This window comes from Accipiter gentilis, chromosome 18, assembly GCF_929443795.1.
Source record: "Accipiter gentilis chromosome 18, bAccGen1.1, whole genome shotgun sequence".
Lineage (NCBI taxonomy): Eukaryota > Metazoa > Chordata > Aves > Accipitriformes > Accipitridae > Astur > Astur gentilis.
The window spans coordinates 7429739-7455250 of record NC_064897.1 but is presented as its reverse complement, the minus strand read 5'-3'; the positions used below and the strand labels follow the sequence as shown (position 1 = coordinate 7455250).

The following is a 25512-nucleotide window of genomic DNA, read 5'->3' as shown; positions in this document are numbered from 1 at the left end:
CTGGCCTTGGTTGTATTTTGAATTTCCAAATCTTGACATCCTGCCCTCCCCCACTCCCCGCCCCCGCCTTTTGTGTTTTGAAAAGACAAGTGTTATTACATGAAATGGAACAGAAAGCAGAGTGAAGCTCTCAGGGTGGACCCACAGCACATGACAGGGAGCAGTCCTACGGAGTCTCAAAAGCAGACATCTGAAAACACGATACATTTACCCCTGATCCATAGGGAAACGTACTCGATGCTGCTGCTGAAACAGGACCCGCCGCACTTCGGGGCTCTGTCGTGTGTCTGCAGCTCTTCTAAATCACCGCCAAGCTGACTTGCTCTGTCCTGAGGAATGTGGGGTTTGTGCAGCTCAGAAACATGTTCTTCCCCCGTGTAGGTAACTTCTGATGGCAAATGGGGATTCATGAAGTGGAACTGATCCAGCCAGTTTTGGGAAGGGTGAAGGGTGCTTAGTATGCAAAGGCAGCAACTAGAATAGGGTACTCTAAGCAAGACAAGTACTAATGCTTTCCAGGTTTTTAATTCCTGCATGGCTAATACTTTCATAGAGCAGGAGGTGGCAGCTATGTAGACATTGTGTTGTGAATCATCGTTAGGGGAAATATCCCAGCTCAAAGCAGCACTTACCAATTGAAAATGCCATATTTAGTTTTTGCACTGACAGCAGATGTAATCTAACAAGAGAAGCCTGATCTGCTGGTCGGCACCAGGCTCAGCGTGAGCCAGCGGTGCGTGCCTTGGCAGCCGAGAGGGCAAACCCCATCCTGGGGGGATCCAACACAGCCTGACCAGCCGGTCAGAAGAGGGGATTAACCCGCTGTATTCAGCGCTGGTGCGGCCCCACCTGGAGTACTGTGCGCAGTTCTGGGCCTGTCGTGGTTTCAGCCCAGCCGGCAGCTCAGCTCCAGGCAGCCACTTGCTCACACCCCCACCCCAGCGGGACGGGGGAGAGAACCAGAAGGTTAAAAGTGAGAAAACTTGTGGGCTGAGACAAAGACAGTTTAACAGGTAAAGCAAAAGCTGCGCATGCACAAGCAAAGCAAAAGAAGGAATTCATGCAGCACTTCCCACGGGCAGGCAGGTGTTCAGCCATCTCCAGGAAAGCCGGGCTCCATCACACCTAACAGTGACTTTGGAAGACAAATGCCATCACTCTGAACACCCCCCCCTTCCTTCTTCTTCCCCCAGATTTATATGCTGAGCGTGATGTCATATGGAATGGTCTGGAATATCCCTTGGGTCAGTTGGGGTCAGCCATCCCGGCTGTGTCCCCTCCCAACTCTTTGTGCCCCCCCAGTCTCCTCGCTGGTGGGGGGGGAGAAGCAGCAAAGCCCTTGGCTCTGGGTAAGCCCTGCTCAGCAGGAACAAAAACACCTCTGTGTTATCAAAACTGTTTTCATCACAAATCTGAAACATAGCCCCATACCAGCTACTATGAAGAAAATTAATTCTATCCCAGCCACAACCAGCCCAGGGCTCCACCATGTCAGAAGGATGTGAAGGTCCTTGAATGCATCCAGAGGAGGGCAACAAAGCTGGTGAAAGGGCTGGAAGTTTGGAGAAAAGGAGGCGGAGAGGCAACTTCATAACTCCCTACAGCTTCCTGAGGAGGGGATGCGGAGAGGGAGGTGCTGAGCTCTTCTCCCTGGGATCCAGTGATAGAATGCATGAGAATGGTTCAAAGCTGCACCGGGGGAGGTTTAGACTGGACATCAGGAAGCATTTCTTTACCAAGAGGGTGGTCAAACACTGGAACAGGCTTCCTAGAGAGGTGGTCAATGCCCCAAGCCTGTCAGTGTTTAAGAGGCATTTGGACAGTGCTTTTAATAACATGCTTTAACTTTTGGTCAGTCCTGAAGTGCTCAGGCAGTTGGACTAAGTGATTGTTGTAGGTCCCTTCCAACTGGAACTATTCTACTCTATTCTATTCTATTCTAAAGCCCTTTGCCCTAATTAAATACAAGGGAGGATGAATGTCTCAGTACTACCAGCCTTGCTGTGACTTGGCTACACTGTGAGTGAGAAGGTATGTCATATATTCCCATAGGAATTTGAAGGGGAAAATATTTTGTGAGAATTAAGATCACGTTACTAAGCAGACAACAGTGATCTCAGTAATGTATGTATTCTTTGGGACACAGCTCTGAGTGTCTGGATGATTCTCTTAGAATCTCATGGATTTTCTTAATGAGCTTGCCTTCAAGGTGAATTTTATTTTTTTTCTGTCCATGCTTCAGTTTTAGCCAAGATAATTACTAGCTGATAGATGTTCATCAGCCCAATGAGGAAGGAATCCACTCTGCATGGTTAGTTACCCTCCTAATTACTCTGTTTTGTGATGCTTGCTTTTAAAGTCCAAGGGTGTCTTTACCTGGTGTACCAATTATTGTCAAAATAAGCAGAGACTCTGCCTTGGGGAATGTGGAGAGACAATTTGTTGAAAAGTACCAGTATGAATTTTGAAATTTGGAAGAGTCATTATGGTGACAAAGAACATAACTATCATCAGATTTGCTCTTCTAATTGTCATGCATGCATTGGCGGAAAACATAAGAAGATAGAACAGCAAATGATATAGCTTTTGTAAAATTAGAATTCATAGGTTTGCTATATGACAGTGTATAAGGTCTATTTTTCAGTAAGCACCAAGCCATCGCCTCATTATTACCTGGCAATCAGCAGGTAAATTTCCTGCCATGCAGTCATTGGTGGATATGGCAGGACTAGTTTTAGAATCAATTTAATAACTAAGGAGCAGACTGACCTAAGTACAGGGAGTATGTAGGTAGCTTGAGACTAGATAATGATTGCTGAATTGCCAGTGAGCTCTGGATTTAATAAATAAGCAGCAGCTATTGAAGAGATGACTGTATTCCTGTCTTTACTGCATTATAGTACATTGCTTTTCTGATTCAGAACAAACTGTACTAGAAAGTATTTTTAATTAAAATAAAGTAAATGCCAATGCCCGTTGAACCTATTTCTTCCAAAGGGAGACAATTTTCTATTATGGAAGTATCCTCTCATGTTCAGGGCCATCACATCTGGAATACTGCGCTACCAGGTGGTAATTACAGAGACTTCTTCAACGGGCCAGTGATCTGTTTTGGTATTCTGCCCCTCATTTCCCATACTCGGAGGCCAAGATCAGCCAAGAAAACACCAGCTGTGTGAGAGAAAGAAGAGGAAGTGTAGCAGTTTCCTTGGTGGTTGGTGACTCAGAAGTGCATACTGCGGTCAAACGGAGGTTTGCAGTGGCCCTCCGACCTGACAGTGAGAGGTCTCCAGAAATATGGTGACAGGCAGCCCGCTCTGGAATACTAATGTCTCTGATTAGACCACTCTCATTTCTCTGGAGTTCCTGGGGATGGAAGGAAAGAGGGAAAAACGAAATTACATGATCTGTTTCTAACTTGGGAGCCACAAGACTGGCATTACACTGCAAGTTTTGGATGTGTTTTAGTCTTCTTGCTGTTTGGATGCGTAACTAGCCATCTCAGAGAAAGTCACAACATGGGTCTCCCCTCTGACAGCAGAGAAGCTCTCTGAGAGAGGAGAAGAAGATGGAATTTTGATCCTTTCTCAATTTAAGAGATTTTTTTCCCCTAATTCACCTCTAAGATGAGTAGTTGCCAGACTGATGCACTGAAATGCAGTCAGATAAGTAAGAGCCAGGAAGCTATATGTTCCATGTATGTGGATTTTCTGGATCATCGTAACTCCCTTTGTATCCTCGTTGTCTGAGGGACCTTCAGAACTATTTTATTGCTCATTCTGTCAAAAATGCCCTGCCATGGAATCACCCCCTAGGCACTGTTATATTACCAAGATGCAAGAGTGTTTTTTTCTCTTTGGAGAAGAATTTTTAGCTTTTTTAGTTCTAAGTTAAGTGATGACTAAATATATCTTAGACAGTTACTTGCAACTGCAGCCTAAAAGACAGGACTTCATAATTCAAGTAATCCCTTTCAGTTCCTATAGCCATGGATAAGCTGTGAAGAGCTGGTGTTACCCAAGTTGTTATTATGTGTTGGCTCTATCTCTCAGCTGTGCTTTACTCTTGGACCGTCAGAGCCAAGTCCATTTCCCCACCCACAAATTGCTCAGAAAGGGGGACTTACATCAATGGTTTTAATCACGACTACTTGATCTGCCTCCTTGGCTGCCTTCTCTGCAATTTTGACAGTATCATTGTCCCAGTCAACAAACTCCATGGCCATCATTCCTTCCACTGCACTGGGGAAAGAGTAAGGGGCAATGGGAAGTTGAGGACAAATGATGAGAAGATAAAGAAGGAGGGGGAAAATAAAACAGGAAGGGGGGCCGGGGGGGGGAGATAAAGGAGAAGAGATTGTTAAAGTATCACAGTTGACAAGATTCCTGCAACAAGGGAGTTCAACTTGACAGGTCCAGGTACATGGCTCTTTCTTCCCTACCAGCAACATTTCATTTTCATTTTCATTATCTTTTCCATTTGCCATTCTTTATAGCTACATTTTGCTATGCTACTTCCAGAAACATGTTGACTCAGGACTCACTCTGAAGCCTCCTGTTTGAGTGCATGCGCAATGTACAGTATGTCAGGGCATCCCATACAACTGGAGATGTTGTTACGAGGGTAGTAGAAGAGGAATGTCAGACACATCTCATCCATGGTGCTTAGCCCACCCTGCAAAGACACAAGAATGATTCAGAGGTCTGCTGAGACACAACGAGGAGACTATTTCTCCTCAGGACAGCACTCTTGTTCACAGCTCATGCAGATCCTGTCTGGTGAAAAAGAAAGGAATTTTTTTTTTTTTTTCTGGAAGTTAGAAACAGAGGATCAAAGTATCCTCACAGGAGTCTGATAAATAGGTTGCTCTGTGGTTTTATAACCTAAATGTCCTTATTCTCTCCTTCAGGAAAACTACCATATTTTTATTTCAATCTACAAGATCCCAAAATCTGAACCTTTGGGATTCAGGGAACTAACTGAGTGTGACATCCACAGCAGAATTTTTCAGTTGATCCCTACTTTTGGAATGGGTGTTGCTCTCTGTGAATATAAGCTCTGTAATCCTCTTTAGGTTTCACAAAACCTCTCAGTTTCTTGTGCACATTTCTAAATGCAATAATGTCATTAACTACTCTGCATGGCATATGCTCTAAAATAAGTTATGAAGCTTGAGCATGACAATAACTGTTTATGTGCGAAGTTCTGCAAAACTGGTGTCTGGTCTGAATAAGAAGAACTAAAAAGAATGTCTTTATGTTTTGAGAAGTGCAGATCAGATCCAGCTGCCAGATTATGTCAGTTCCTGTATTTGACTTCTGCCTGTCCACTAAATCCAAGTGTTCAATGATTGAAAGTCAACTTAGCTGCAAGTTTTGCTACTTGCACTTGACATTTAGGACAAGAGTTAGCTTGTATGGTATTAGATGCAAGATAGCTTTGGGATCTGTTCATAAGCCTGTATTAGGAGGGTCTTGCTGAAGAGCTACTATCCAGCTATGGAGCAACCGTGCAAGGCATGCCTCAGTATGTCTGTGATATTGTGTCTGACACAAGTTTTTACCAGGACTGTATTTGCTTGGCAAAGCGATATGTCTGCCAAAAAGATTTTAATGGTGACAAACTAATTTTAAAAGCAATGGAAGATTTGTAGGTAGAAAAACAAACTTACGAAAGTAATCCCTGATCGATCCAGCGTCTGAAAAGTGCATTCGACCAGGATCTCATCGCCCTAGGGAACACAGTAGGTCACACCATCAGAGCGGTATGGGCAAAGCACGCGAAACAACCGCTCGCAACATGGGGAACCAGGGAACTGTGTGAAAACAATGGTCCACAGCCTGAGGTGGAAGGAAGGACAGAATATGTCGGTGTGCTCTGACATCTCTGGTACTTGGCACCTCCCCAGCCTGCCCACCCACGGCTACATCCCAGGGGAGGATCGTACTGGTTTGATTCTGAAGATTTCTTTCATGTCCCGAATCTCCTGCAGTCTGAAGTCGTACTTATTGTCCTCACAGATGATCCTCAGCTGCTCACCATTCCTGGGGAAGACGAACAAGGGGAGAAAGTTGTAATGTTTCCAGGGAGGGCTGTGGAATAACCGATTAATGGATGAAATAAACAGAGCCAAAAAAATCCCCTCTAGAAATCATGCCTGATCTCTTTTGTACTTTAATTCACAGAACATATTTTCAGCAACAGTCAGTCCCAAACATAAACTTGAAATTTTTCACCCAACCCTCTTTGGTCTGGAGTCCAAATATAGACTTTTTAAATGTCATTAATTGTTGTGCCTTGAAACTTTTGCCTTTCAGATGACAGTCTGGGATCCCAGAAGTAAGAACCCCAACACTTGCATTACAAAACACTGTCCTATATAAAAAAACTCTCTGACCGTAGCAGAGTAGAGTTGGCAGGCTGTTTAGGACCTCCCTTGCAGATACAGAAATATCACATGTGAATTCTTCCTTGCTATTTCTACAGTGCTTTGTGATATTTCTGCTTAGGTGGTCTCTGCTCTACTGGAGCACTGCTTCTCCATCCACGTTATGGGTCCTTACATCTTGCTAAGTACATCCTCTGTGCACACTGCAAAGTGCATCAAGGCATCCAGCCCACAAATCCTTGTGGTGCTCAGGGCCAGGCTGTCCCAGCGGCTCTCGCGCACCCTGTTCGCTTGTTGTAGCCTGGCCAGAGAGGGGAAAATACCCATCAGACAATTGTTAGTCCCACTTTTTTGAGGTTTCCTTTGACAGAGCTTCTAGTCACTCTGCCCCACTCCTTGACATGCAGAGGAGTGGGTAGAGAGGTGCAGGGCCCGGGTGTTTAAACCATGGTTGATTGTAGGGTGCCGTTGGTGTTTAAGGATAACTAAGGAAGGCCATCTTCAAGGGCAGATGTGCCATTTTGGAACAACCTAGATTCTGCTGAATGATTTTTCATATGTGTGCTTAGAAGCCGAACAAGACAACACCTGCCCTGCTCATAACTCAGCTTTGTATTAGTTGGGCGGGCGGGGGGCAGGCACTCTCCTGACTTCCACAGCTTGCCTACAGTGTAGTTCAGATTCCCTGCATACCTACATGATCAACTCAGTATGTGTGGAGTTTCTGCAGAGTGAATCAGCATGTGAGGCAGTATGTGAGACAGCGCAGGGGTCTAGGGATTTGGTGTGAGAGCACAGCCATCTACGGACCTGGCAATGCCAAAGTTTCCCCTTGCCATTCCGGATGGAACGCAGATCACACCCCAGAGTGTGCACCAGCTATGCCATGTAGACAGGCAGGGAACTTGATCTTGAAGGTGTCACAGTGAGCACTCTAAGATTAGAGTGTCGCTGTGACATCTTGGGCTGCACCCATATTGCTAAATATCATAGGATAGTGGCTTGTTCTCTGGCTTGCTGGCACGGACTAGGTGTCTGCCTCCCTATAACTGTCTGCAGCATGATGCTTGGCTCATGTTGGGTTATTCTGAAATTAGAAACCTAAGGAGGAGATAGGCATTATACCTATACTACCAAGGACTTAGTCCTCTGTGATACCTCTTTGGCCTAAAGCACAATTTTTAATTCTGGGATTTGTTTTGTTTTCGAATTCCAAGTGGCTGAAGTAGTGTTCAAATGCTATGCTGCAGACCATGACTGGCTATTTTCATAGCTTGAAACTGAGAATACATGCTTCACGGACTGGGGTGTGATCAGAGAGCGTGTAGGGGTGCTGAAGTTTTTACTGGGGGAGGATGGTGGAGGAAACCAAACCCAGTGTAGTTTTGCCCATGCAGCCCGTGGGAACTGGTAGATGCAATCCCCAGAGCTGTGCCTGTGTAGCCTCGGGTGAGTCTGGGTGGCAGGACCAAGTTATGCAAGGGAACCATCTAGCAGGGGACTAGTGGGGATGAGCAGCAGTCCAGTGCTTGATCTCACTGCTTAGACCCGTTTTATTTAACAGAAAGCACAGTCGTGGTCTCTTCCTTTCTCCTGAGCTTATCCTTCTTTCCCTAAGAGCCAGTTCTCTGTACTACAATTCAGACACTGCAGAGTCTCCTGCACTGGCAGACGGATGGCGACTAACCTGGGAACATCATTCTCATCTACTCTAGCCAAGAGGCAGGGACTGATCCTGTGGCATGGGCAGCAATACTGTGAGTTTCCTTCTCTTACCGGTATTGAGCAGCTTTCACTCCTCTGCCAGATAGGTGGGTGTGAAGCAAGTAGGCAAATACATGCAAATCTGGAACCAACATCCCATTCATCTGCAGTTCAAAATGAAGTAGGTCAGAGCCTGGCAATCAGAGCATAACACTATGTTTCAGGCCTGCCCATCAAGTCAAAAGCTTGATGGAACTCATATAAATGTCAGCTTAATTTTTTTTTTTTTTTTTAAGGAGGTTTAAGACCATTTCCTTATGTAGGTCACTACTAACTGAAAGGTTGCTCTGGTGAGCCTTTCTGAATATTGCTCTTCTGGCTTTAGATACTCTGGCATAGTTGTCTGAGTCTGTGATATCTCATGCTGGGTACTGTAAGCATATCTTGCTATCAGCTACGTAAAAAGCAAAGGCAAGATATAGGAGAGAGAATAAGTTAAACATGCAGATACATGAACTCTAAGAAAGAGCAGATAACAGAAAGAGTAAAAGAAGAAAGTGTATGGCACTGATCAATGGACCATTAAAAGAACCATCAAAATGTAAACCTTAAAAGGTTCAAAGAAAATCTTTGAAAACTGGTGAAAAGAAGAAAAACAAGATTACTACAGGTCTCATAAGAGGGAGCAAACCAATGGGTTGTTTATGGGGGATTGTGGGACTGTGTAAAATTTATGGGATATTCTAAGTGGATTGTGGGACTGTGCAAAATTTATTATCGGACCCTTAAGGGAAGATGTCAAAGTTAGGGAAAGAGAGAAACAAACATGGGAAATGGAGAGAAGACGTGGAGACTCCAGTTGTACTTAAGCAGACTGCTGCTCAGTATGTTTGTCTGACCAAACCTAGCACCTGACCGCTCCAATCTAGACTATCTTATTAAACTCTGTTCCTAACTATTTTCTGGATGAGTGTGCTCTCTATACTGTGTATATATGTGTGCCTGTGGTTTTGGGGTGGGATCCTCCACTAGGCAACTTCAAGCTGGAAAGACCCAAGGTCCAGGGCACAGATGCTTGAAAAGACTTAAGGTCTGGACCAGAAATTGGAGAGACCCCCAAATGTGATCACATACAGGAGCTTGAGTGAGTGAATGTATGGTGATGTTCCTCTAGTGAACTTTAAGCCTGATTAGCCAGAGAGGAGGAGGAGGATTGGGTCATTTTTGTTCTCCATGCTCATGCGGGTGTTGTTCGTGGTGCCTGTAAAGGTACGGTCCTCCTGTCCGTGTTGACCTGTTTGTGGCCAGCTGAGTCTGCTCTCTGGGTGTGTGTGTGTTTGGGTGGGATACAGGGTGTCTGTATCTTTGGAGTTTGCCCCCAGCCTCAGCACCAGCTGGGCCTGGGAAAGGGGAAAGTGGCAACCTCATATCAAGCCATCCTGGAGGGACCTGTGAATACCCCTGGATCCCACAGAGCACCAGAGCTGATTATTGTTAGCAGCCTCTTGGCTGGGTTTTGAGGGATGTTAGATCTCCACTCTGGAGGTACATTCTTGACCTGAGAGAGACCACCACATCCTTCCAGCCTAGTACCTGCCTTCCTGCACCAGTGCCACACACCTATGGTAGGACAAAGGCCTCCTGCATGTGGTGGAGCGGACCCCCTCGGGGCTCTTGGGAAGTCACTACGTCCTTCGGGTTTTGTTTCCCTTTCACTTAGATGGGGTGGATGGGTATTCGAGCCACGGTTCTGACATGCTTACACAGCTCTGATTATGCCTTTGGGGCAAATCTTGGGTATCTGCTGAGCAGTATTATTGGAAAGGATACTCATTTTGCAACATGCAAAAATGGAGGTTAAGATAGCACCCTGCACCAAACAGCTTTTGGACAAGCCTAGAGCAAGATGAAAACTCAAAGTGAGAAAGATCAAGAAGGATTTTGTATAGCTTTCCCCACACTCACTTCATCAAACTGGCTGGAATTGCAAAGGCCATAAGATCTGTAGGATTCTGCCCCGGGAGGAATGAAATGCACAGGGAAAATGAAGATGCCTGTTTGCAGAACCCCCACATCATACTGCCGTAGCTCCGGAGTATAGTAGATTCGTAACCCTGAGCTGTCAATCAAGCCTGTAAAAGAAAAATTACCATTCCTTCAGCAATGACTCCGGAAACATTGGAAGTGGGGCCCGAAGCAACAGCACATAGCGTGTCCCTTTCCCAATCACAAGCTGGAAGCAGGCACAGATTAAGAGGAGGACCTAAGCCCTCCACCCTACCCCCAGTGCTGTGGTCCACTGGAATGTACGGCCTCGCAGTCGTGCAAGGCACACGGCTGCACAGACCTTTGCTCATAGTGAAGATTCATCTGGATCCAGCCCTGCTCATAGTCTCAGACGATTCCCATAAAATGACTCCGTGCTTTTGTTTCCCCTTCTGTAAAATGATAGCAAATACCGTGGGGGCAATTCTTCATCACCTGCTATAGGGATTGAGAGCTGGAAGTCACAGTAGAAGCCTGAGGTGGTCTTGTTAGGGTCTCAGGACTTCATCCTGACCCTTGGTACCCCTATTCCTCCCACAGCCACTCTGTCCCTTCCCACCCTGTTCCTTTTTCCCCTGATGTCCACATTTCCCTGACATTTTCCCTAACACTCCCGCTAGTATCACAGCAGGAAGATGTGCTCAGCTTTTTCGATAGTAAGATGTGTCTAATCTAAGCAGATATAACTGTCTATGTTTCTAAAGTTAAAGTGCTTTAACCTAGTCCAGTCTCTTCTTACTGTCCTGAAGGTTGTACTGAGCAACATATGGAAGCGTTCCGTGTAGAAGCTGGTTTCTAAACGGCTCGTAGGTGAGGTCTGAGGCCTCCATCCTGAGGCTGTTCTTTGTCAGACAACTGCCCAGCATTACTCACCTGGTAACAAGCCAAAATTGCTGTAATGGATTTCTAGCCGGACGTAATGAGGGTCCCAAGGTGTCCCTATGGAAACCGCAGCTTCATCTGGAAATTGATAAGCCTTGTGGAAAGAGGAAGAGGAGGAATAAACTTATATGAAGTAGTTAGTTTTTAACTCTTCTTTGCTGTTTCTTGATTGATAACTTACAAAAAGAAAGTTTTTATTTTCTTGCTTCTCTGAATATTTGCTTAGACATTGTTAGGAATCAAAATGTTGTGGGAAATCCTGCCAGTTCCATTTCTTTTCCTTCTGAATTGGAACAAGGAAGAATTTTCAAAATCTATTTTTCATTTATCTTTTTGATTGGTTTCATTTTTATTTTTATACTATATTAATAGGAAATGGTTATAGTATGTATCCGCTCTTGCAGCACATTTCATATCAGTATTGGCACTGCATAACATAAAATCTGAATAAAACCTGTATAAGGGTTTTGTCTAAAACTTATCTCCTTTCTCTCTCCATCCCCAGGTATGTGCATACTATAGAAATACAAAATGCAGTTTGATCTGAAGGGCACAAGATAGATGCTAAAATTTGTGCAGCACTGACTTCTAACTAGGCCACTCAGTCAGAAGGACCAATTTCACTGAACTTTTAATTTTACTCTGCTGAAAAAGAGGCAGAGCCAGTAGAAAAAAAAAAAAAACCAACAGAAAATAGGTACACTTCTACCTGTTACGCAAGACTAGCGTGAGGAGAATTTTGTGAAATTAATGGCAATGTTATTAAAAGGTCAGAATGAAAGCCTTAGTAGGTGACGTGATACTTGTTTAACGTAGATATGATAGCAAGATACACACGTACGCAGAGTATCGACAACTACGTGGAAATCGCCAGCATCACCAGATGCAGCAGAAGTAGTAGTTGAGTGGGGACAGTATGAGGAAACTTCCCCAGTCTGGTTGGCCCTGCAGGGCTGTGGGGTCTTACTGGACAAGCTGCCAACAAGGGCACTACTGTTCGTAACAAGAAGTGGGGAAGGGAATGGGCCCTGCAGACTCACCTCCCCTCCGACAGCCCAGCCCACAAGCACCTGAGAGCACAGGGCAAAATCTGGATTGGCTCCATAGCAATCATCTACGCCACTGGGTAACACGCTGGCGTTGCCACAGGCATAAACAAGAATATGATGAACCAAGGTTATGTTGTGGGGTGTTATTACAGGTTCGAACTGTAACCAAGAGAAAGAGTCAAAAAAAGTTATTGCCAACCCTAAAATATTGCTTTCCCAGGCAACCAGAAAGAGCAGTTAACCATATAAGCAGATAGAATCCGATTCGCGAAATGGATGGTAAACTGGATGATGGTTTATCTACTCATTTTGTTATGCACCCAGCAGAGTCCGTTTTTCCAGAAATGATTTGCATCTTCCTTTAAAGCACCGGCCCTTAATCAGAATCACAGGGGTGTCTATTTGACCTGTTATGCTGGGCAGTGTGGTTCCAGATTAGAAATGTAAATAGTTTACCTCATACACCATTTTCTTTTCTGCAAAGCAAGATAAGGGACCTTGATCTCAGGTTCACTGTAATTCACTGCTCCCTCAGTTGTACCAAAAGTACTATAATCGAGATAGTTTAAAATAAACCCTGCAAATAACTTGTATCTGTTCATTAATCACCGAACTTTTTACCAGCACTGATGAGATCAGGCATCAGAATGCTGATGTTACAAGAACTGACTAAAACTCCTGAGTTTGTTCTGTAGAATTACCTGTTAAATGCTTTTTTCCAGTCCATGCAAAGTCTTTCTTATGAAATTTTGCCTTATGCTGTTGCAGCAGAACATCTGTTTTTAAACATTCAAAACTCACAAAACTAAGAAGGGCTGCTTGACCTTGAAGCAAAGTAATCTTAATTTGAGAAGTAAACTAGGCTTCCTTTGGAAAGTTCCTGTTTCTTTCCTTTTCTCTTCATTTTTGCATATTCAATCTTGAAAACAGGACAGCAAAAATGTTAGTTTTGCCTTTTATACAAATATTCTTAGCAATCTCCAAGGACAAAAAGTCCTTTCAATATAGAAAATCCTGGAGGATCCCTTTGCTCTCAAAGATACCAATAGGTAACATGGCCTGAGCTCACTACACTGAGACATGAGACTTGTAGCAAGGTTTCTTCAGGTGTGATGTACATGAAGACAAAGGTACTTCCAAAGCTAGAAACAAGACAGAGCTTATCTCCACACGAGCCAGACAAATTAGCCAGCTCATCTTAATGGCAGTGAAGGACAGACGGAATGCACCCAAATTTATATTAAAATGCTGTAAAAAACAGATTTGTACACATGATTGAAGGAGCAAGTCTGTCCTGTCCTGTTTTTCCCCAGTAAGGCAGCGTGCAAGTTTACCTTGTAGATATGGTGTTTCTGCTTGACCATGGGCAGTGGGATAAAGTTACAGGCATACATGGTTTCTTCAACTGGGACAGCAAACTGGAAAAGAAACATGCAGGAGTCACCTGAAGGTTCTCCTGGCAGCTCACTAATGTGCGCAGGGAACTGGAGAAGCCAAAGGGAGGCCGTGCAAGAAGGAGACCCAGAACTGGAGGGAGCAGGAAGGATGCTGCATTCAGCAAGCCACTGCTTGGGTTTTGGTTGCAATAAGTGAGAGGTTTAAAGGGTCAAGAAGAGGAAACTGTATTCTGGTGAAGGGCAAACACATTTGTCGGCTCCAGCAGGTCTTAAATTCTTTTTCTTTCAGATTTTTTCTGGTTTTTTTTTTTGTTTTGTTTTGTTTTTTTTCCCCCCGAAAGGGAAATACTAATTTGCCTCTTGTAACATGAACTGAGCGTGGGAAACATTCATCCAGTTCAATCAACAGTTTTAATTGTTTTTCTGGAGTCACAAGCACAACACATGATAGCACTAATCTGACAAATCTTTACATAAAAATAGTGCCCTCTTTACCATGGAATATTGCCCAAGCTGATCAGCAGATTCTGCTGCGTCTTGAGTGAGTGCTGACTGTGTGGGCTGGTGCTGTTTAAAGAAGGAAGGTGTTAATGCAATACCACACTGAGCTGACACTTTTGAACTCCATTTGACAAGGATGGCACATGTACCATGAAGCAACGCTAAAGGGGGCTCCAGCTTTGCTGGTAAATCCTTATATCTGACACTGAGATGCTGCATAAGTTAATAGTGGAGGCAGTGCACGCAGTAGTATGTATTGCATTTTCTGAGCTCTTAGCCAGAATTGTCTCAGAGCATTTAAATGTATACCCATCATTTCTCTTCTCTGTGATATTGTGTAGTTCCTATGAAACTAACATGGGAAGCAGTAAATATCTTCAGTATATTATAGATATTTTTATACTGGTCTCTATGGATGGGACGATAGACCTGTATACGTATATGCCTAAGTTAATAATTATATTGCAATTCAGTCTGTGTTTGGCTCTAGTGAGGGGAACTCTATAGTCAAGGGAACAGGCAACACCTTATAGCATTTTCCTAACAAATAAGCCCTTTACCCTCCACTCATCAAGCCTTTCATTCCCACTTCATTCCCACCCTTGCAAGCTCTATTTGCATGTTTCCAAGATCAGACGTCCATCTTTTGACCTGTGCAATCCAAACTTCCAGCATGGGCATGATCAATTTTGCAAAGAAAGGCAGAAGAAGGGGAAATTTTTGACATGCCAAGTAAAGTTCTTGTCCAATACTTACATTGTCTAGCTTCAGGTCATAGGTGAAGAATATTTTGGGGTCAGTTAAGTCAGATGGGCCTCTGTACCTCATCAAGAAAACAGATTTGGAAAATCTTTGGCCTTCAAAGAATTGGACTGTGTCATCAGTGCCAAATGCAGTAACGAGGCGTGCTGTGTCCATCTGTAATGGGAGTGTTTCACTGGAAAATCTCCTTCATTCCTTCCCATCAACCACACACGTGTATTCACCCTTCATCACATGACTGACACAACTGCACACATCTTAAAACTCAATCCACATACTAACCATGTGCAATTAGAAGTCACCTAAAATAACATAACTGGGCATATTTGGTACACACCCAGACACTCAAGACAACATGTCAGAACACACAACGGAAAGTAAGCAGTGTAACACACAAGATTTGTCTTGTCCAGACAGACACATAATGGTTTTTTTCCCAAAGAGAGAGTGCTGGCTGGAAAAGACACAAGGAAAACTGTACTCACTGTCATTTCACACACATGATTAAAGTATGCATGGATTTAAAGTGCTGGTATATGAAATGAAAGAAAGCTGGAAAAAAGACTGTGATGGATTTGATAAAGATTTTAGAACTTGCGCCACTTTGGTTTTAAACGTTCAGATACTGAGTGACTGGATACTCTTCTAGCTGTGGGAGCTGTACAATAGTGCTAAAGATCAGATTTTCAGATCTTTGCATTTTCTGGAGCAAGCAGATGCAGTTTGTTTATTTGTAAACACTGTTAATGCACTTTGGGCAATTTTTACAAAGAATTACTAAGGGACTGACTTACACAAAGAGCTGACAAAACTGTAGTCCCTTGATTCCCCATCAGCAGCTACCGTTGAGCACGAATGTGCTCAATGATCTGCCTGGACCTGCCCCATCATGTAAGGACAGCAGCAGCCATGGAAGTCTGGAGCTTCTTCCCATTCAGAATGGGATTATATTTCTTTCAATCAGTAAAGGTCATTAAGGTTTGTGACTACAAAGACATCTAGCCAGTCATTTGCACATGTATTTGAACTGCAGAAAAATGGTGAATGTGCACTGAATTCTGGATAAACATTTCTGAGTGGGGTAAGCCTTGGATAATGCTGATTTATTCAGAGCTCCCTCAAGTAAAGATGAAACTGTGTAAACAGTGTCTATATATGCAGAGTTCTGAAACTGTGTGCGTTCATATGGTTGTGAACCTTGGCAAAGCGTATTTTTGAAAAATCTCTGACTTAAAATACCAGTTTGGGTTGGCTAAACTTTTAATGGCAGTCAATACCAATACCTTCTCTCTTCCAAGACATAAGGACTGAGATTATAAAAACTTTCTGAACTTGCTAAACACAATTCTTACCAAAACACTGCCTTATATTAGGCAAGCAAAAATTTTATCTCCCACACTAGATTGTTTTTTTGTGTCTGGCAAACAAAAGACAGACAGAGAAATGAGCAGGATTTTCAAGAGCTGTGTTCGAGCTTAAGAAAATGTTGAGATTTATATCTTCCCAATTCTTTGATGGAAAACATTATAAAAAAAACCACCAATGACATCAAAATAGTGCCCTTGAAATGGGCATGATAAATGTGGCCGTACGGTTCCATGTATTTCTTTATATTCCTGTTATTGTACTGTCGGGAGAAAAACCTGTCATTCTCAGATCTGATCTGGGGGATCTGGGAATACCGTGGGATGCGGGAGCAGGTTTGTTCGGGATGTTGCTTGAGCAACCCCCTTCCTTACGGTGATATCCTGGTCATTGGGGTCACACGTCCTTAGGTGGCGTTTGAACAGCACGGTGATGGAGGTCTCATTCTCTGTCACTGACAGCAGTTGGTAGTCCTGGCTTCCATCTTCCTCAAGGGTTGCCTCATCTACCACGTGACAATCCTGGGAAAGGAACAGTGGGCAAAGCAAGAGAGAGAAGACAAGAGCTTCCTACGCTCCAAGAAGTCGTGTTTCCAAGTTCCACTGGTGGGACCTCAGCAATTACCAAAGCATGTCATTCTCCAAGAAGCTCCTCTGCTTTCACTGGTGATTTCCACAAACCAATGGAAGAGAACTAGCATCCAGTCCTTGCTATATCCACCTGCTCAAGGGAAGAGCAGCCCCTGGGTCCCATCGCCCAGAGGACGGCCTGGGTAGGATGGAAACTGGAGGATCTCCCCTGCTTCCCGAGCGAGTGACCTGCTGCACGCTGGGACATCTTAGTGCATCTGGCTCAACCACACAGGGTGGGAAGTAAAATAAGCAGAGGTAGTTCAAAAGTAAAATATTTTAGGCATACCAAAGCTTCCACTTTAACTCTTAGGTTTTCTATACCGCCTGGAACCTGGGCCTGGTTGTGGATGCAAAGCTAAGCTCTCCTAGGAACTACAAGTTAACCAATGGTTTTAGCAGCACAGACATAGTGAAAAAGACAAATACTGCATGACTGAGATCATCAAATGCATTTGTTATTTGGTAAAAAGGCACAGAAACATGAGGCAGAGTTTGAAAAGCATCTAAATGTCTAGTTCCTATAGAAATCTCACTGGGAACAGAATGGGCCACAATAACTGCTGCTCTGAAAATATGAGGTGAAAAGGTAGGACTGTACACACAGCTGCAGAAAGGGAAGACTGACTGAGATTGCATCTTATTTTTGTGGCAAAGGAGTTCAGATGACCAGAAATGAGAAGGCAGCGGCTGCAGACAGGATGAAAATCTCTCCAAGAGAAACCTGAAACATAATAAAGCAAATGTCTCCCTAATATACAGCTGTTAAGTGCTACATTGAAAAGTTTTGCTACAGTACTCAACTTTGGGGAGATAAAAGAGAAAAATTTTACCAGACAACAGTCTGGTCAAGAAAGAATATTTTTATGTGAAACTTTCTGATATTTTTTCCTCCCATCTCTGTTCCTGTAAGTGATTATTTCAAAACCTGCTTACAGCTTTTGCCAGATTTCCCAGTATCTCCTCTAATATTCTTTTTTCTTCCTGAATTTATCTACGGATTTGGACTTTCAGAATACTCTAAGCAATTTTCCTCTAACCCAAATGTTCAGTTTACATAGGGACACATCATAGTTTGAAAATATAGCTTACATTTTCCTACTGTTTTGAAATATCTGTTGCACTCTTTCATTAAAAGATCCAAACTCAAAGACAAGTAGTCTGCAAATGAGCTACTTTGAAATAAATAAAATATTTAACATTAAATATACCTTATGAAAGAGGAAGGCAGTAAACAACTGATAAAACCCCCTGCCTTTGTGAAACCAAGCCTTTTTGGCTAGTTTCTCATCCATTGGACATTACTCAGATAATGACTTTGTTATGGTTGTAGTAAAGAGGAAAACTAAAACAAAAACCAAGGACGCAAGACAGAGAGGGTTAGAAGAAAGAATGCAAATGGAAAACCCCACTTAAACTCCATTTACAGTAACTAGCATATTTTTTCTTCAAACTGTCTCTTCCACGGGTTCAGTTGATGTGCTTTACAGCCTACAGAGCAAATGTGGATTTTTGTAGTCATTAATGTGCTTGCTTACTGGAATATCTCCAGACCTAAATAATTGGGAGATATTTTCTGACATGTAAAAGAGTTGAAAAAACCTAAAACTTGTATGGGACAAAAATTGTTTTCTAATAAAAACAGAGAGTTTTGGCTACCAATGCAGAAAAACATTGAAAATGTTCAGTATCTCTTCTGAAAATAATGAAATGTTTAATATTTTTGAAACCAAACACTTCAATTTTTCCTTTCAGGATGTTCTTTTAGGAGAAATTAAATGCTTTGGTTTTACCCAAAATCACTTTTTTTAAAAAAAATCATTATTAAAAAATAAAGAACACGTGTTTCTTGTAAATTTACCATTTTTTTCCCCTGTAGTCATTCATAGCCAAAAATTTCCTGCCTGTGTCAGAGTCAAAAAAAAGATTTCAAAACTGGGTGTTACAAGAATGGTTTTGCAACCAACGACCACAAGTAAGGCTAGCTACCTCACCCCCTCCAAAGTTCACCCATTTTAGACAAGCACCCAGACATATTTCATGCAAAACACATTTTACTGTTTTGTGAAAGGGGAACTGAAAACAGCTGAACAGAATAAAACCACTGTGACTGGTAAACACTTCATCAGTGTAAACTCTTTCTTTCTGTATCTGAATAACATTAAACTGCCTTTTTCTCTTTCACAATTAAAACAAAATAAAATAAAACAAGACCCTAGGTTTTTTATTTAGCTCCTCTTTTTTATTTTGTTCCTCTAAACTCCAGTTGTTTTAAGATCAGGCATCTATCACTAGAGGTTGCCTTTACAGACAACGGAAAAAACAGCAAGTCCCAAGGGTGTCCTATCCTATTCCTAAGGGAGACATTTAAGATCATCAGGAAGAAGCAGCCTTTGGAGGTGAACACATGTCTCCGCTTACTACAGAGGAAAACAAGTAAATCAAGCTTTGAAGAGCTTCAGTGAGGGAAAACATGGGAGTTTCACATCTGACTCCTGTCTGAACCGACATCTGGTTTGGGTGAATCAGAAGTTACACTCCCAGCGGCTCTTCTAGCTTCATGGCGGGTGATTGCTTCAGTCATATCTAATTAATTCTAGTTGTGGTTTTCACTTGCAGGTGGGATCAGCTTATTTGCCTAAACATCATCTAGTGCCAGCTGGGATACCATGGGGTATCTCAGGTAGCTGCATGGGGCGAGCAGGCATGACACAGGACCTGCAGAAGACCTGGGCTCTTCTGGACTGTCAGTCAGAGGCCATGCCAACCAAGGATCTCAAATGGCCTCGGACATCTATCTTTAGCCAGTTGAGCCCGTATGCTTTCAAACCAATATACTTGGAGCATGACCCTTGTCAAAGGGGGATGCAGAGGAAGTCTTTTCAACTTACGGAGAAGTAGATGCTGCCATTTGGGAAGACACCTCCTATCACAATGTCAGATCCAGGCAACTCTCCGTGAGGGCTGAATCCAAATGCCACCCAGCCAGTTGTACGGACCTGCAGCTCAAATGTCATCAGCTCCTGTTCGTCATGGTCCCAGCGGAGGTAGACCATGTTTGAAGGATCCAGGAAGATGGAGAAACGCAGCAGTGGAGGTGCAGGCTGACAAGAACAAAAGCATGGGAGGAACAAGAAGAAGAGCATCCCCTTGATTCCTGAGAAGAGAACTGCCATCGTCAACAGGACCGCTGCAGTTTCTGAGTCTTGCTGATACCTTAGGCAGCTATTCTGCTATGAGGGGCCCAGTTTATATGGAAGTGCACGAGGCTGGGCCTGTTGCCAGAGAGGAGGAGTGGAAACTGACTGTTCTATATCCAATTTAACACGTAAAGTTCAACACTTTACATAATATGTCCTGGCACCCTGCCTCAGTGAAACGTACCGGGTACTAGGCCATCCCATATACATCTTAAAACATTTTTAATAGTTGTTTTGTACTACACAACCAAAAAAAAAGCAACAAAGTGTTTACCTCCTACCCAGTACTCCTCAGGATGGCTGAATGCCGGTTCTTCTCGCCAAGGAAAAGGGGCTCTACTGACTAACTTGCCTTTCTCTTGCAAATGCTGAAATGAACCCTGACTATGCCGCCCTATTGTCTGGTGTGGTGACTGTTGGCAAGTTTGTTGGAAATGAGCTGGTGAGTCTTGGTGCCATGGCTTATCAGAGGAAGATGCTGTGGCACATAACAAGGGCTCCTGTGGTAGCAACCTGGACTGTAGTGGAATAGTAGAATAAGAAAACCGCCTTTGCTCCTTGCACTGCACCTTGGTGGGAGTGAGTGGAAGGAGAAAAGGGCATCATCTGTTGCCCTGCCTAAGACCTTTCAGCATAATGACATGAAAAACAAAGAGCCTCAGCTGGTTTTCAACCGGTTCTGCCAGAATTGCCTTGTGCAATTTATCTCCAATTTGCCCAGTTGCATAATCCACTACAAAACATAGCCCGGGTCTGTGGATTTTGAAGGATTTTTGAAGAGCTTAAACAGATCAAACTGCATACAGATTGCTTAAATCCCAGGTTATGTTGCTGACAGTCCTGCTGTAGGCAGCAAGTATGTTTGTCGTTTCTTTTGTGAATTATGTAATACAGTGCCAACATGTTAAATTTTTCTCTGCTCCAGAGAGGCCCTCGACACTGTTTTGGGGGAACTAGGCAGGGCTGAGGGATAGAGTAATGCAAAGTGAGTATTTCAAGGCTAGGACAGCACAGGGATATGAAAACTGAGGGACTTCACCCCCTATGTGGGGAGAACCAAAGACAGAGATAATGGTGGCGTAGGGAGGGGAAAAGGTAAGGGAATCTGCACGGCTGCATTAGGGTGCTTTGCAGAGCTGCTGATGTGAGAAAATTTCACCGTTGCTAGTTCTCCTTCTTTTAAAGCAGAAAATCCCTTTCTCACATGGTCAGGAGCGTGAGATTAGGGGATGCAATTGAGACACCGCTGGAAGACATGACTATTCCAGGATTACAAGGAGGGATGGTTTAGCTATGTGACAAAGATCAGAATTGCACGGTTTCTTTGATGGAGCAGGGTGTGGTGGTTGCATGCCACTGCTGAGGGGCGTGGGAGAGATACCCAGGGACAGGAGGATACCACAGATTGGCAGTGAGCAACGTGCCAAAGAAGATTATGAAATTATAGACGACCTGAGTAGAGGAAAGAAGATAAAAACTGCTTCCTTAAAAAACTAAGTGCTCGTACAGGAGCCAAGTGTGAAAAGCAAGACGAGAGTCAGAACCACAGGTTGTAATGGCACCTCTGAGGATCTGCCTCAGGCAGCAGACAGAGACACAGAGAGAGAAGAGGAAAGCGGTGATGTTTCACTGAGTTTTCTCTTTGGGGATTACAGTGATGTACAACAAACTCGGGAGATGAAGAAGAATGATAAATGCTATGCCCAGTACTCTTTTGAAATGACCCTGAAGGCTCCTCTGCTGAAATCCTTCGCTGGCAGCACACACGCGTCCCTGACGCCCAGCCAGCTCCAACCCCCGTGTCTCCCCAGCTCAACAGCTCCCTGTTGCAGTGCAGGGTAGGAAGCATAGAATTCCTGTTATAACCAGTTGAAGCAATGTCAGGATTTCATTTCACAAAATTTGACCTTCTGTTGAGGTTATTTAACACCTTTACTTGTTCTTTTCAGCCAATTTTTAACAAAATACTCAATTTCACAAAAAAAAAAAAAAAAGTCAGTGTTGTTTTGGAAATGTGGAAAGCCATGCAACCTTCACCTCAAAGACCGCAAGCTGTCAGAATTGGATATCCAGTCAAAGGGATTTATTTAGGTTGCCTTCATGATCAGTGGCAGAGGGACCCTAGACTAACTTAGATCAAACATCTATTTTTTAAATGACATAAGTGACATGGAATAAATCCAAAATGCAGCATTTCTTAAACCCTTTACATTTCTTCTCATTTTTTTAGTATAAAGCTAATCACTCATTTCAATACATTCAGTTCTAATCCACCCATACTCAAATGTAGTGTGAAAAACCTCAAAATCTTGCTGAAGATTAGGTATGAGACTTTTAGGGAAGGATTTAACAGGACAGTAACATGCCTAGATATATAGAGGTCTAAACATACACAGGTGCCTCCATATTTGTAAGCTCTCAGTGGGTCCCTGAATTAGGAAACCTAATTCAGTTGCCCACACATAGATGTCTAGTGCCCTTTGAGATGCACATATGAAAACAAGAGATTCATGCCTGCAGTGACAATAAAAAGCCTGGACAACAGATTGGTATCTCCTCAAAATGAAGGATTAAGGAGGGAGAAAGGTAGCATTTTTAAAACAGCTACTTCTGCCAGTGTTCATGTGTAAGGATAGTCAAAGAAGCCTACCTCTAATAATGTTGACTCTTCTCCTGTGATGGGTGATAGGAACAAAACTAAATATTGCTCTTTAAATTGGTTTAACTTACCATTTTCTAACTTTATCCTTCATTTTATCAAGGTGTTAAGAACCACTGCTCTGCAGCTGTGCTCAGACTAAGATTAAAATCTACTTTTTTCTTTACTTTTTGTGGGGTTTTGGGGGGCAAATATGGAAATTATGGACAAATGTTATATTTTGGTTTAGAGCTAAATAGTGGGAAGATCACTGCCAGTTAGACAGTAAAGGGAACAACCGTAAAAAGCAGTAGAGTTGGTTATTTATTTTTCAAATAAAGAATTTTGCTCCAAAAATGTGGACTTACTGAAACCACAGGTTTTTACATAGGCATACCACACTGCCAACAGTTTGTCAGGGAAGGCTTTCAGTTCCAAGTGGAATTAGGGACTGAAAAAAAAAGAAAAAGAAACAACTGCCCAAATGAGCTAATAAGAAAGGACGTTTGGTAGGTTGGTATCCAGCTTCTGCCATGTGTTGTGGTATCTGGAGCAAGGCTTGAAGCTGAATCCTGTATCTCAAGTCAATGCACAGTCAACAGAATATCGACTATTTTGGCATCAGTTCATTACCCCCCTTTAAAAAGTCTTAGCTATATTACCCAAGGAAACATAAAAGGAGGATGTTAATGAAAGGCAAGTGAAAGGACAGTGACAAAGGGAATGCCCTGGGTGAAAACAAATGGGTTTTAAGCATCAGCAAGGAGCAGGGCATGTCAGTGGGGGAATCGAGGTTTTCAAGACTAAAATAAGCTCAGCTCTATGTCTCATGCCCAGAACAAGGTTTGCTTGAAAGAACTTTTTGCAGTGCTTGCAATAATTATAACATTTCCTGTTCCCTGAACAAGGCATATTGGTACTGTGCAAGTGTGTAGCCTAGCATGTGTACTAGCTTATCTGCTGAAAAGGGAAGTAGCAAGGCTGCATTAGAGAACTAATTATGTTTCTGGTTCTCAGCAGTTCAGATTTCAAGTATGCCAGATACTTCTTGTCCCTCCCCATCTTCATCCTTCCTAATGACTGTGTCCTCTAGAAAGCCTGAAGACAATGCAGGACTACTTGCATTTGGGAAATGCATTATGATGCATTATATTGCTCTATGAACTGCTGCAGTTTAGCTAGCTATGCTTTGCAATGTGGTGCACAGTACTATATCGTACTGAGATGGGTGCTACCTTCTTATAAGACATTGTATATGTTACTAAATTATGCTCGCTATTTGGAGTAAAATTAACCAGCAGGTTTAAAAACGGCTGGAGACTGATACCCAGACAGATACTCTAACGGAGTGACAACTTGAACCTTTGGTAACTAGGCTAAAAATATCCCTGCATTCAGCACTACGCATTGCTGCACTTCTTTGACAGCCCTCCTTTTCCATGCTTAGATCCATCCCAGACCCTCTCAGTTTCAAAAAGCTGTAGACTTAGTGAAAGATGGTGCCACGCTGACTTACCTTTTGCCACACATCTGCATCTGCTTCTACCGAATCATATGAGGAGCCCGTAGCAAGAAGTGGAGGAGATATAGGCTGCTTATTGAGTAAAGCATGCAATCCTGAAGGAAAAGTGCTGGCATAGGGGAGGGTTTTTCATGACCTGCGTTGTGAAAGGACTTCACCTTTGCTTAACATAATTTCTCAGCTCTTTCACCGCTATTGACTTGTTTTTCCATTGCAGTGTTGCACAAAACACTCCTGTTCCCGCAGTTGCCAACTCCAGCTGTGAAAAGCCCTCCCCTTCTTCACATGCTGAAAATCCTGGATGCCCTGAACAAAACTCTGAGGATAAAAAGGTGATCATTATCTTAAGTGATTTGCAAAGCGGGCTAGGAGGGAAAGAAGCAGTACAACAGCATGTGAGGGATATTTAGGGAAGGGGGAATTGTAGGACTGCAGTTCTTTTGTCCCCTTTCCCTTCCGAGACTTCAAAGGGGTGACAAAAGCAATGTTGAAGGCAGGGGCATCACAGGTTGTGGATAAAGGCCTTTTGGAACAGATATAAACAACACAGTGCCTACATAGTCATTTTGCTGACAGACTTCTCAGCTAAGTGCACTGGAGAAGATAGAGGGTCAACGACAACCAGTTGCCAGGCTGACAAATTGGCTTTTGCTATCTCACAGAACACATAGGAGGGCACATGCACACCTGCAGCCACAAAAATTTATGTCTGCTGATAAACCCTTGCACTGTAGACCAGGAGTAATCAGGAGGGTCTCTACTTCTGGAGGTCACCTGGACAGGCAGCAAAACCAGAGATTCCTTTCTAGTGGGAGGACCATGAGAAGAAGCAAAGAGTTTGTTTGAGCAGTGCATTGTCTGGAAATAGGCATGGAATGGTGAGAATGAAAAGTGTTCCCTACTGCGTGACTCCGGCCATGCCCCAGGAAGCAGGAACCCAGCTACCACCCATACAAACACACAGGATCCCACTAAAGAAACTCTCGATTATTACTGCTTGTTTCTTCCTAGCAGAAGCAACAATTCAGTCAATGGCCAAACTTTTGGATGTGAAGAACTAGCAGTTTTAATGCGCTTAAATGATAAAGAATGACTGTAACACTTTTTTATTGTGCAACCTAGTTCCCTGTGTATAATATGCATTATGTCCATCCCATACAGTGCAGTACCATGTGGATACTGGTGCTGATACAAAGAAACTCTAATCAAGTAAAAGACAAGACTGGGTGTTTTGTTGGAAATAATTCTTAGCGCTTTGTCTATTCAATACTCCTGTTAAACAACTGATTGGTTCTCACAGCATGCAAGTAATATCCTTGGAGCACAAGGTCACAGACCTGACAACTGGGAAAAATTTAATTCTAAGAGCTTAAATCTTCCTAGGTTTTCCCTATTGCAAATTACTGTAATTCTTCAATTTGTTGGGCCT

At 43.2% G+C, this 25512-nt stretch overlaps 1 protein-coding gene across 1 annotated transcript; it reads right to left on the bottom strand.

Moving 5' to 3' along the window:
- Positions 1–2152: 2152 nt before the first annotated feature.
- Positions 2153–19900, bottom strand: LOC126047761 (putative DBH-like monooxygenase protein 2). The gene is made up of 13 exons (XM_049821842.1): positions 19615–19900; positions 16469–16615; positions 14724–14885; positions 13404–13487; positions 12061–12228; positions 11012–11114; positions 10058–10224; positions 8165–8256; positions 5948–6044; positions 5672–5731; positions 4544–4674; positions 4127–4241; positions 2153–3366 (listed from the first exon to the last, which is right to left on the bottom strand). Exons 1-13 carry the CDS (start codon positions 19897–19899, stop codon positions 3127–3129), a joined length of 1851 nt encoding a protein of 616 aa, XP_049677799.1. The 5' UTR covers position 19900; the 3' UTR covers positions 2153–3126.
- Between the last annotated feature and the right edge of the window lie 5612 nt (positions 19901–25512).